We start from the raw sequence: 13,351 nt of genomic DNA on the forward strand, positions 1-13,351 counted from the left end.
GAGATTGTAGTGCGCAACGTACACTGGGGCTCAAAACTCACAACAAAAAAAGGGCCTAAGCAATGACCGACAACAACTATGATTGCCACACCAATGGAATCCCTACGTACTGGCTAAGTGACCCCAGAAAACTTCAAGATCTACTGGACTACAAAATAAGCAAAGAAGTGTCCCGAAACAACTGTCTAATAGAATCCAGCTAAACTTTCTCGCAAGACCATGATTATTCTAACAGTTATATTTAACCGCATAGTAATCAAACTTTCCAAAAATATGGAAATATACTAAAATCATTATGATCCTTAAGCCAGGAAAAGAGCCCAATGAAGCACCATCTTATCGACCCATCAGCCTACTCCCAACGATAAGCAAGGTTTTTGAAAGATTGCTGCTACAAAGGATATACGCAGATCACGAATTCTTAACATTACTACAAAAACATCAGTTTGGTTTTTGAGAAAATTACTTCACTACCCAACAAGTCCATCGAATATTAAATGAAATATCAAAAAGTCACGAAGAAAAGAAATACTGCAACGCTATTTCCTACACATCTCACAAGCATTTGACAAAGTCTGACACAGGTCTGCTTTACAAAGTAAGAATAACACTTTCCAGTAACTATTTGCTGCTACTCAAATCTTACGTATTAAATAGATATTTTTCTGTCAAATTTAATGACCAACAATTCAAGCTCAGTCTTAACACGTCCGGAATACCGCATGGTAGTGTTCTAGGGCCGCTGCTTTTTTCACTCTACACAGACGATATAACGGAGACTAATAATACTACACATGCTGCCTTGGCTGACGACGTAGCAATACTAATGTAAATGAAGATCCCATATAAACCTTATAAAACCTGCAACATCATCTAAACATACTTAGTAATTGGTACACAAAAAGAATAAGAACAGTAAAAAAGACAAAATCAACTCAAATAACATTTACCAACTGCCACAATACATGCTCACATGTAAGAATAAAAAATGTTAGAATAACGAAAGTAACAGAAGCAGATACCTTGGCCTTCATCCTGACCCACGTCTCACTTTAAAGAAACACATCCAGTCAAAAAAAGACAGCTCGGCTTAAAATTCCGGCAAATGTTTTGGCTTCTTGGACGTAAATTACAACTTAACATCCCCAACAAAATTTCCTCTATACAAAGCCATACTCAAACCTATCTGGTTCTACGGACTACATCCATGGGGCTGTACAAAGCCAACGTCACTGTATATCATCCAAGACCTACCTGGCCCCAAGACCTACTTTAAAAATAAACCAAAATAGAATAAGGCAAAATATCATTGGATGATCCTTCCCGCCAAAAACCAGTAACACATTTACCTAATATTCTGTAATGAGGTAGATTGTAAATAAACATAATTATAAAATAACTAGTTTTGACGAACGAGTAAAACATAATGCAGAAGAGTACCTTTCTGTTGAAAAGTCAAATGATCGTCATCATATTGTTAATAAGCTTTACTTATACCCGTTAAGGTAGGATTAATTATGTCTTCCAGTCATTATAGATACACTTTGCTAGTTAAATTACCAGGTATAATAAGGATTCCACCAGTCAATCACCGATAATACCAGTCCATATGTTTAATTTTTATGTTGCTGTGTATGAATCTTGTGGAAAATCCTAATCAGACCACTAACGATAATTGTGATGAGTTACAGCTTTATTTGTCAAAAAATACATTCATCGGAGAAGCAGATATTAAAGAGAAACTGTGGATCTATCACTGTTTCGTCACTCATGATTTCACATAACTGTAAACGGTGGTCAGTTAAGTTAATTAAGTTGATAGACTAAGTGTGATTTATGTAGATGAAATTTGATTTTCTTTAAAACGGCTTGGACGCTAGATTGGTTGATTCTAGATACAGCTGGTAGATGCGTCGTACATAACATGGGATCTAGATGAGCATACCTACATTCCCAGTTTCCTGCATTTTTTTATTAACTTCAAAACATACGTTCTAGTGACCTATTTATTTTAATATTGTTCATTATATTGCTGAGCTGTCATATTGGCACATTTTTTGTTAATAAAATACAACAAAATGATACATACCCTTTCTGATATGGAATAAACCATGATTATAAATTTTCAAAGACAAATGTGACAAAAAGAAAACAAAAACTATGCGAGCAATTTTTTGGAAGACTTCGGAAGTTAGTTTCAAATTGTCGTCAATTACAACCATCTTTTCGGCTGAATTATTCGCAAATCTAAAAGCACCATCGTTACTACAAAACAAAAACAAAGAAAGATATATAATTACAGATTCTCTGTTCATTATCCTCACTGACTCAATTGTACTGTGACAACCCCCTTTTACTTCTTATTAAAAAAGAACTTAAAAAACATTTCAAATAAGAACATCAAAGTTTACTTTTTATGGGTGCCTTCTCGTGTCGGAATTGAAGGTAACAAAGTTGTAGATAAACTGGCTAAAAACGCACCAACTAACCCGATGTCCGAAGAAAGTAACATATCGGTACAAAACGATTTAAAACCATACTTAAAACAAAAAATATTTGTAATACTCCATCAAGGCTATACGAAATCAACAAATATCCACATCTTTGGAAACCAAAAATAAAAGACAGAAGAGAGCAAGTGATATTTACCCGCCTCCGTAACGGCCATACACGACTTACTCATGACTATTTATTACTGAAGTGTGCAACAGTGTTCTAACGGTAAAACATTTTTTAATACAGCATCCCAAATATAACAGTGAACGACTCAAATATAGCATACCCAACTCCATAAGAGATGCCCTAGAAGAAAATACAGATACCCAAAAAATATTTTCTTATCTTAAAGACTGTCAACTACTTCAAAAGATCTGAAACATACATTGTAATACATATTATTATTGTAAACTTATGTATATACACTAACTGTATCAACTGTCACATTAATCTAAATACGCTAATGACCCTGCGTGGTTGATGCGTTATTAAAATAAAATAAAAATCAACTACTCAAGTAGGTGTATATAATTTAAAGTTCAAAATGTAAAAAAATTGTAGAATCATTTATACGAAATTGCAACAACTTTAAAACAATATCTTATTTGGCCTCTACTGCTACTAAAAAATCTCGGTCTGGTTTGTACCCTGGATTAGAGGTCAAAGTAAAATATTTAAAAAAGTAGGAAAAATGTGTCTCCGTGTAATAAAAAATGTCGTTGGGTATTTTAACACACCCGTATATCTTCTAAGCAGATTATATATCCTATATAATATACCTTGTAAGCAGATTCAATAGGATCAAGTTTTGTGCAGTAAACTACTTATCAATTGAGTGTAATAATAAAGGATTATTTTTATAATAGATTATAGTATATTTCATAGTAGTAGATTAGAGTAACGTAATGCTTACCTTGACACTGAAATCCTTGTTTTCCAAATCCCCTGTAACAAGAAAGAAATACTTGTTTCATTTTTTCCAGTCTTTTGTACATTTTACAAATTATAGAATAAATATATAATAAATAAGTTATAAGTACAACACAATCACAGTAGTAATACAGATCAACTAACACTTCTGGTTAAGTTCTATATGCTGAAATGAGGCTTTAATTTATCTTGGATCTGACTAGCCAAATCAGGTTTAAATCACATGTAATAAAAAAACAATAAAAAAGAGATTATTCTCGGTGGCAATTGTTTTCGTTTTAAAGTAACATACATAAAATATCGACGTTAGTATACTAAATTGTAATAATCGAAATATTAGACGGAGACAATTGTCATCAAGAGATGTTCATCAAATGATATATTTTACACTAGACATCTTATTGTTTTTAAATGTATGTGAGTGCATATTTTTTAATGGCATGGACACTGTTATAAACGTTAAATAAGCGGCAACTAAGATTCGTTAGACCGTAGATCTACAGAACATATTGTAATGCAACGAAAAAACAACGGCTTAACTAACCAAAAATGAATCTTAGCTAGCTCCTTGCTTCTATAAACGAAGAATTATCCTACAAGCCATAGAAATTGAAAAAAGGCTAAATTGTCTATAAAAGAGATGACGGCATACGGTCGTACATGGAGACCTCTTGTCCTTTGTCATACCTGACATTACAATCAAAACATATTTTAGGCGCCGTTTCTTTTAAAAAATCCTTCAAATCATTTGAATTCATATCGACTCTGACAAGTGAATCGTGCAGATGTCCCCGTCAAGAGAATTTATTAAAATTAGAAAAAATTTTGCTACCGAATATCGGTTTGTTGTATTTATTTATTTTATTTTGTGTCATGGAATTCTATTCGGAATCTCCTACCGGTTTTATATTTGAACCAATATTTTGTTCAGTAGGTTTTTGTTCAGTTTCACTAGTAGACACAATTTTTTGCTCGTTTATTTTATATTTACTTTTTCTAGGAACTTCTAAACTTACTATGTCTCGATCTAGATTGTTTCCATTTGTGCGGACTGCTGCATTTCCACTACAGTTTTGTAAATTCCCGATATGTTTGATTACAAAGAAGTTTTTTTCCCGTGTCTCTGCTGCAGGAACATCTATAGCTGTAGTCAAAGTTGTGAATTGTTTACTGACTGCGTTCTTTTCCGAAAATTTTTAATGAATTTGAATCTTCTTATGACAGATCCACTGGCCCATATAGATGGGTTGTATGCATTGTCTAGACTTTCTAAAGGGAAGTACACTTTATAAGATGATTGCTTATCAGTTCTATTCCATTCCTAACAATCAAAACATATTTTAGGCGCCGTTTCTTAAAAAAAATCCTTAAAATCATTTGAATTTATATCGGCTCCGACAAGTGAATCGTGCAGATGCCCCCGCCAAGAGAGTGTATAAAAATTAGAAGAAGTTCTGCTACCGAATATTGGTGTGTTGTATTTATTTATTTTATTGTGTGTCATGGAATTCCTTTCGGAATCTCCTACCGATTTTATATTTGAACCAATATTTTGTTCAGTAGGGTTTTGTTCAGGTTCACTAGTCGACACAATTTTTTGGCTCGTTTATTTTATATTTACTTTTTCTAGAATTTGTATTAGTTGTTGATGTTTTAATAGAATCTGATATTTTACTGGTAGATGGTGGGACATGCTGCAAAATTGAATTAGTATTTTGTAGTTTTAACAATAATATTAAATCTTCTTGTTCTTGAGTTCTTTTTTCAAGTTGATAAGAAAGTCTACTTACGATTTTAAGTTCTTTTTTAATAGCGTCATATTCTTTACCAAGTCTTCCACAATCACAAGATAAATTTTCACTCGTATCATGAAATTTGTCTTCTTTATTATTGTCTATTAAGTTCGTAGCTTTATCACTAGGTTTATTTACATAATTTATTAACTGAATGTTTGTCACTGTCACTGGTAACTTAAAATTAACTGAAATGTCCACAAATTCGTTATTTTTCAATTTATTTAATTCCATCGTTATGATGACTGTTAAACTACTAGCCGCCATTTTTAACCTGAACCCTCAGTTATCATTGTGCTAACATTTATTAACCATGACTTGCAATGAAATCAGACTGATTGTGGTAAGTCTAATGATTAATGTCATTAGGACAACGATCAGCGAGGAAAAATACAAAGGAGATAATGTCTTGATCTCGCGTATACTAATAATTTTAACGAACGTACCATTTGATTTTAAATGTTTACAATTTCCCGTGTTTTTGGCTTTTGCAATGACACTAAACAAATCACAAAGCCAACCGTTGAAAGACAATGACAATTATTCGCGTGTCGGAAAACCGTCACCTTTGTATATTTATTTAACGCAAAAAAATAAAAATATTTTTTTGGGACAGCATTTAATTGATTCAACTGTGTTCATGCATATGTTTTACACATTATTTCATTCTAAGGCGAAGTTCACCGGGTCAGCTAGTATATATATATATATATATATATATATATATATATATATATATATATATCATCATTCAATCTTCGCTTATCCACTGCTGGACATAGATCTCCCTCATAATTTTCCATCTATTTCGATCTTGTGCCTCTTGCATCCAATTCCTATGACAACATTTTAGATCGTCAGTCCAACGTGTTGGTGGACGACCTCTGCTTCGGTAGGCATCATCTCTTGGTCTCCATTCCAGTATCCGCTTTGTCCATCTATTATCTGTCATTCGAGCCACGTGACCTGCCCAGTTCCATTTCAGTGTTGCTACTCTCTCTACTGCATCAGCCACTCCTGTTCTTTGTCGTAGCTGGCGATTTGGGATCTTGTCTCGTAGTGAAACGCCCAACATAGCACGCTCCATCGCCCTTTGACACACACGGATCTTTTGAACTGTTCTCCTTGTCATGGTCAACGTTTCGGCACCGTAAGTTAACACTGGCAAAACACACTGATTAAACGTTTTTCTTTTAAGGCATATTGGTATATCAGACGATTTGAAAATATGGTTCAGCTTGCCGAAGGCTGCCCAAGTCAGTCTTATACGACGGAGAAGCTCAACGGTTTGGTTATCTTTTCCTATGCGAATCTCATGACCTAGGTATTTATAGGCCATTACCTGGTCTATGGATCTTGTTCCTACGCATATATCTTCGCTGACTACAAGATTTGTCATCATCTGGGTTTTAGATATATTTATTTTCAATCCCCCTTCTAGCGAGGAAAGGTAGAGCTGATTTAAAAGTTCTTTGGCCTCATCTATCCTATCAGCTATTAGTACAATATCATCTGCAAACCTTAGATGGCTAAGCTTTTCTCCGTTTATGTTTATGCCCTTGTCGGTCAGTTTTGCCCTTTTACATATATATTCCAAAAGCGTAGTGAACAGTTTCGGCGATATGGTGTCCCCCTGGCGTACTCCACGTTGTATCGGGAATTTCTGGGTTTGACGATCACCCACTCTAACACTGGCTGTTGCGTTTTGGTATATATGTTTAATTATATTTATATACCGATAGTCAATTCGGCATTCTGTCAAGGCTTCCAACATTTTTTGTTGATTTACGGTGTCGAATGCCTTTTCATAGTCGACAAATATTAAAGCTAGTGGTTTATTATATTCAGTGCATTTTTCTATAAGATTTTTTATTACCAGTAGGTGATCGTTTGTTCCATAGCCTTTTCTAAAACCCGCCTGTTCTATGGGCTGATAAAATTCCAATTTATTTTCTAGGCGTTTCGTAATTATTTTTGTAAATAGTTTATAAATATGTGAAAGTAGACTTATGGGCCTGTAATTCCTGAGGTCGGTAGCATCCCCTTTTTTATGAAGTATGATAATTTCTGCGTTATACCACTGGGTTGGTGTTATTGCTTCCTGCAAACATCTAGTGAATAGTTTGGCAAGGACCTGCCATAATCTTTTTCCAGCCACCTTCAAGGCATCTGCCACTATTTCATCGCCTCCGGGGGACTTATTGTTTTTCATTTCTTGCACTGACCTTCGAACTTCATTGGGTGTTACGTCCGGTAAAATTTCAGATCCCTGATTGATTATCTTTGGTAATGATCCACTCCGGTTACATTGCTGTTCTTTGTATAGTTGTCTATAAAAACTCTCTATCGTATTCATAATTTGAATTCTATCCTCAATGATTTGCCCCTGTTCATTTCTTAATTTGTGGACGTTTTTTCTTCCAATGGACATGCTCTGTCTGAGTACTTTCAAGCTTTTGTTTTCTTCTATTACTCTAGTTATTTCCATCGTATTGTATCGTCTCAGATCTTTTCTAACTTCCTTTTTAATTGTCTTATTCAAAATTCTTAGTTCATTTTGGTTATGATCCTGATTTTCCCTAAGTTTTCTTCTTTCCTCTAGAAGATGTTTTGTGTTGTGGCTTAATTTTTTGTTATTATTTTCAGGACGAGGACAGTATTTCTTTTCAGCTTCTTTCAATATTTGAGTAATATTATTGTTCATTTCATTGATGCTGATATTCTCTAAGTCGTGTGTATCCAAACTAGTCTTAATATTTTCTTCGTAAAGTGTTATATCTTCTGGGAACAGCCACCTTCCACTTTTCTTTTTGAGGATCATTTTTGTTCTTTCAACTTCAGTGTTAAAAGTGGTTTTTGCTCTAACTAGTCTATGGTCGCTCCCTGTTGAAAATTTATTCAATACTGTTACATCCTGAACAATATCTTTCCGATTTGATATTATGAAATCAATCTCATTTTTTGTTCTTTGGTTCGGACTCTTCCATGTCCACTTACGTTGGGGTTTCTTTCCGAAGAATGAGTTCATCACAAAGAGATTTTCCTGATGTAAGAAGTCAAGAAGCCTGTTACCTCTCTCATTTCTCTCACCAAATCCAAAGTTTCCCATAGCAGATTCTGCATCATCTTGTTTGAATCCCAATTTGGCGTTAAAATCTCCAATTATCAATGTGTAATGTGTTTTTGAAGTTTGTATAGCTGCTCTGATATCTTCATAAAATTGGTCAACTTCCTCATCCGGGTGACTCGTAGTTGGTGCGTAAGCCTGTATAATTTTAAGTTTGTATCTTGGGTTTAATTTAAAAATAAGATAAATGACTCTGGTACATATACTTTTTATTGTGATTATGTTTGGTACCCATTTTTTATGGATTAAAAAACCCACTCCTCCAACAGATGAATCTTCGTTTCCTCTGAAATGGAACATATTTCCAGACTTAAGTATTATTTGATCTTCTTTTCGACGTCGAACTTCACTTATACCGATTATATCCCATTTTATGTGTTGTAGTTCATTCTCCAGTTCTATCATTGATGCTTCTGTTGATAAAGTTTGTACATTGTAGGCACATATATGCATTTGTCGTTTGTTTTGGTGGCCTGATCTCTTCCGGTGATTCTTAGCACCCTCTGCTCCAACACTATTCTGACCGCCACCTTGGTCAGGGAAATTGGAACCGCCGGGGACTGAGGGCCGTACACTTGATGTATCCATCATGAGGGGAAATTTGGCCTTGAAACGCCGCGCTGGCCAAGCGTGTTGGCGAGTTTTAGAGTTGTAGTAGAAGGAAATATAGTAACCCGTCTGCCTTCGGAAACCTAATCGCCATTCGGGGTCGGAAAAAACAAGAGTTAGCCAAGAGAGGCTGATAGGAAAGATTAAAGACATTTCACTCAAGACAAGTTGAAAAAGAGTAAAATGTGAAGGCCCTTATGATCCGCCAGGTGCGTTTCATAAGCATATGAGTATTTATTCACTTTGTGTTCCCGCTCATACCTCGGGGTGTTGACTACAGACTGTATGGCTCGTCCAGCATGCCATAGCATGAAGAATAGGGTGCACGCCATTTTTCCAAAGTTGACACCCCACTCCATGGCCTGACAATATATATATATATATATATATATATATATATTGTTGTGATTTGCTTATAATTGTAAATCTACTTATATAGAATGAAATGTAATAAATTTATCTTTATCAAACAAATCAAAAGCAAAAAAAATATCTCAGGGCTGAAAATAATTTTTATATATATATATATTTTTTTTTATTAAAACGTGGCTTCAAAGTATCTTCTGTTAGTTCCATTTAAGAAAGATCAACAAAAAGAAAAAAAGAAATACTAGACAATCAATTCTGATATTATAACAATTATTCTTTATTTTAAAATATATCCAATTAATTGAAAATTCCGTTGAGGATAAATCTTACACCATACACTATAAATAGAATAAAAAAAATATAATCAATCATCCATCAAATCACACATCCCTTAATAATCAATAAAATTTAACTACACAATTTCTAAATCAGATATCTCTTAACATAAAAATTTTAGAAAGAATTATTGGTTCCTTTGCTTGGATTGTGCCCTGACCAGATCGCAATTTACTTCCCGGATCCTATCAATTTCCCTGCTTGCTATTCCGCCTACTGTGTCTTTTGATAATAAAAGAAAAAGAAAAACAGTATGTGAAAATGTCGTGATGTCTTTACCACAAGCTCCAAACTCCAAGATAAACAAACTGCTTCCTCTCAGACACAACGAAAATATATCTGTGTGTACTTACAGTAATGCCTCTATTTCTACTGGCAATCGTCTCTGCTTACCACAATGGCTGCTTAATTTTCCACACAAAACACTAAAACACTACTTATAAATTCGAAATTAGAATGTCTTTTCTATAATATCAGAAAACCACCAAAAATTAATAATTTTTTTTAGGAGCATCTCTCAATTCGCATTCTCGTTTTACAGTTGTTTTGACAGTTCCTTTTGACAGTTCCCTGTCATCCAACGCATCATCGGATTCTTAGTTCATAAAAATTTTTTTGTTTTTCCAAAAATTACTTGACGTTAAAATACTTTCCTTCAAACGAACTTGAATTCTTTTTTTAACTTTTATAAAGGAGAAAACTCAATAACCAATAATGCTTACTTATTACTTTCTAATCTATTATAACCACATATTTCAAATAGTTGTGTACTAAATCTAACTTGCACTTATGTCCAAACCGTATTGTTTTTTTTTATTGGAGAAACCTGTCCAAATCACTTATTCACTTATTCGGAAACCACTCATGTACAACTAAACTATTTCTATATACAGGGTGTTCTCGATTTTTTTAATGGTCTTTCTAATTTTAATTTTATCTAAAATTTGGGGATCTTATTAATATATATATATATATATATATATATATATATATATATATATATATATATATATATATATATAATGGAAAGAATGACCATTGACATAATGGGAATAAGCGAGATGAGATGGCCCGGAACAGGAAGCATTGACAAAAAAGATCACAGAATATTCTACTCAGGGTCACTAGATGGAAAACTAGAGCATAGAGTTGCTGTGATAATAACGAGAAAAATTAGTAGATGTATTTTAAATTTTGTCCCAGTGTCCAACAGAGTAATACTACTGCAAATAAGAGCCAATCCAGTGAATGTAAACATAATACAAATATACGCTCCCACTGCAGATAAAGACGACGAGGAAGTAGAGACTCTCTACCAAAGCATAGAGAGTATATTAGAACGAATACCTAAACACGAAGTCAGCATCATAATGGGGGATTTCAATGCAAAACTTGGGGCCGAACGGAAAACGTCTCTAATCGGACCTTTTGGGTTAGGACAAAGAAACGAAAGAGGTGACAGACTAGAAATATTCGCAGAAGATAACAAGCTAGTGGTTCTAAACACATTTTATAAACTACCACCGAGGAGATTGTATACATGGAAGGCACCAGCAGATAAACCCCATAACGTAATTAGAAACGAGATAGATTATATATTGGTAAATAGAAGATTCAGAAACAGTTTTAAATCTGTCAAAACATATCCAGGAGCAGACATTGAATCTGACCACATACCTTTAGTGGGAGTCATGGATGTGAGACTGAAGACAATAAAGAAAAAGTCTAGACCTAACTACGACATGACAGCCCTGCAACATCCGGAAGTTAAAAAGCAAGTGGGGGAATATATTAACAATCAAGTTAAGCAACTAAAAGAAGAAAATAACATCCAACGAGAAATCAATCAATTCGAAGAAATAATTAAGAAAACTAAACAAGATCTGCTAAAACCAAACAAAGAAACAAAGAAGAAATCTTGGATGACTCCAGAAATCCTTCACTTAATGGAACGCAGAAGGTTAATTAAAGGAAATAAAGATGAATACAAAAAAATGCAGTCTTACATCAGAAGAAAAATAAGAGAAGCTAAAGAAAAAGAAGCTGTAGAGAAATGTAAAGAAATAGAAAGACTACAAGCCAAGCATGACAATTTTAATGTACACAAAAAGGTAAAAGAAATAACGGGTACTTTTAAAAAGAGAACACAAATGAAACTCATAGACACCAATGGAAAATTAATCATTGACACCCAAGAGATGAAGGACAAATGGAGAATATATTTGGAGACACTTTTTCAAGATCAAAGAACGGATTATAGGCATCCATTTTCAGAGAGGATGACGGGCCCGGACATACTTAAATCCGAGGTAGAAGAAGCAATAAAACGGATGAAAAGCAGAAAAGCTGTAGGGCCTGATAATATCGAAGCTGAATTTTTAAAACTCTTGGAGGATGAAGGAATAAATTGGATCACGGCTGTCTTCAATAAAATATACAATACAGGAATCATCCCTGATAAATGGCTAGAATCAGAATTCATAGCGATACCTAAAAAACAGGGGGCTAAAAAGTGCGAAGAATATCGAACAATCAGCCTAATGAGCCACATGTTGAAACTGTTTCTTAGAGTCATCCATGGAAGAATTTATAAGAAGTGCGAGGAACAAATATCAGACAGACAGTTCGGCTTCATTAACGCAGTGGGTACCAGAGAGGCACTTTTCGGAGTACAGGTACTGATTCAAAGATGCAGGGACGTTAACTGTTAACGGAGCTGTTTCGAGCCGCAGCGAGCAAGGTCATGATTGCCAATATGATTTCCAACATCCGAAACGGATAGGAACCAGAAGAAGAAGATATATATATATATATATATATATATATATATATATATATATATATATATATATATAGATATATATATATATATATATATATATATATATATATATATATATATATATATATATATTCGCGCACCATGCTGATGAAGACCAAATAGTCAGAAATACGTATTTACAGTTGCCTTTCATCGATATACCTATTTTGTTTTTTGTTTTTTGTTTTCTTGTTTGCGAGACATACCATTACATTTTACCTTTATTATTCACTCGCATTAACACTTTCTATTTGCAATTAGTATTTTGATTGGAAATAAGCCTCAATTTTAGTGTAAAATAAGTTTATTGACGTTTTAATTTCCACTTTGGCAATAATTCTCAAAATACACACCATTGAGAAATTAATTTATTATTGTTTTGTATTTTGAGAATGATTTCCTTTGAAAAGCCAATAAACTTATTTTAAACTGAAATTGTGGCTTATTCTTAATCCAAATAGTAATTGCATTAAGATTCCACAAGAAAACAACTTCAGCACACAGCCCTTTCTATTTGTTTTAATTTAAACGGTTGGTATTCCTTTGGATATATATATATATATATATATATATATATATATATATATATATATATATATATATATATCTATATATATATATATATATATATATATATATATATATATCTATATAGAAAAGAAATTTAATCTTTGCAGATTAGTTAAATAGTAAACTCTTAAATATTGGGGAAATCTGCAAGAAATACTCTAATGTGTATCAATTGTTTCGCCGAACGTTTTCGCCAAAGAGAATTAATTTGGCTTCTTCAGGGCTGAAAGAGAATAAATTATAATTAGCTACCATATATTATCTATTAAAACATTATTGATCTTACCGTAACTTTGAATT

The 13,351-nt window shown here is 33.5% G+C and overlaps 1 protein-coding gene across 1 annotated transcript in view; it reads right to left on the bottom strand.

Moving 5' to 3' along the window:
* The window catches only part of LOC140450179 (protein kinase C, brain isozyme-like), a 651,237-nt gene that overhangs the window by 217,050 nt on the left and 420,836 nt on the right, over positions 1 to 13,351 (bottom strand). The window contains exon 2 of the mRNA XM_072543635.1: positions 3,410 to 3,441. Coding sequence (XP_072399736.1) covers positions 3,410 to 3,441 — 32 coding nt within the window. The remainder of the gene's footprint in view (positions 1 to 3,409; positions 3,442 to 13,351) is intronic.

This window comes from Diabrotica undecimpunctata, chromosome 9 (assembly GCF_040954645.1).
Source record: "Diabrotica undecimpunctata isolate CICGRU chromosome 9, icDiaUnde3, whole genome shotgun sequence".
In the NCBI taxonomy this organism is placed as follows: Eukaryota; Metazoa; Arthropoda; class Insecta; order Coleoptera; family Chrysomelidae; genus Diabrotica; species Diabrotica undecimpunctata.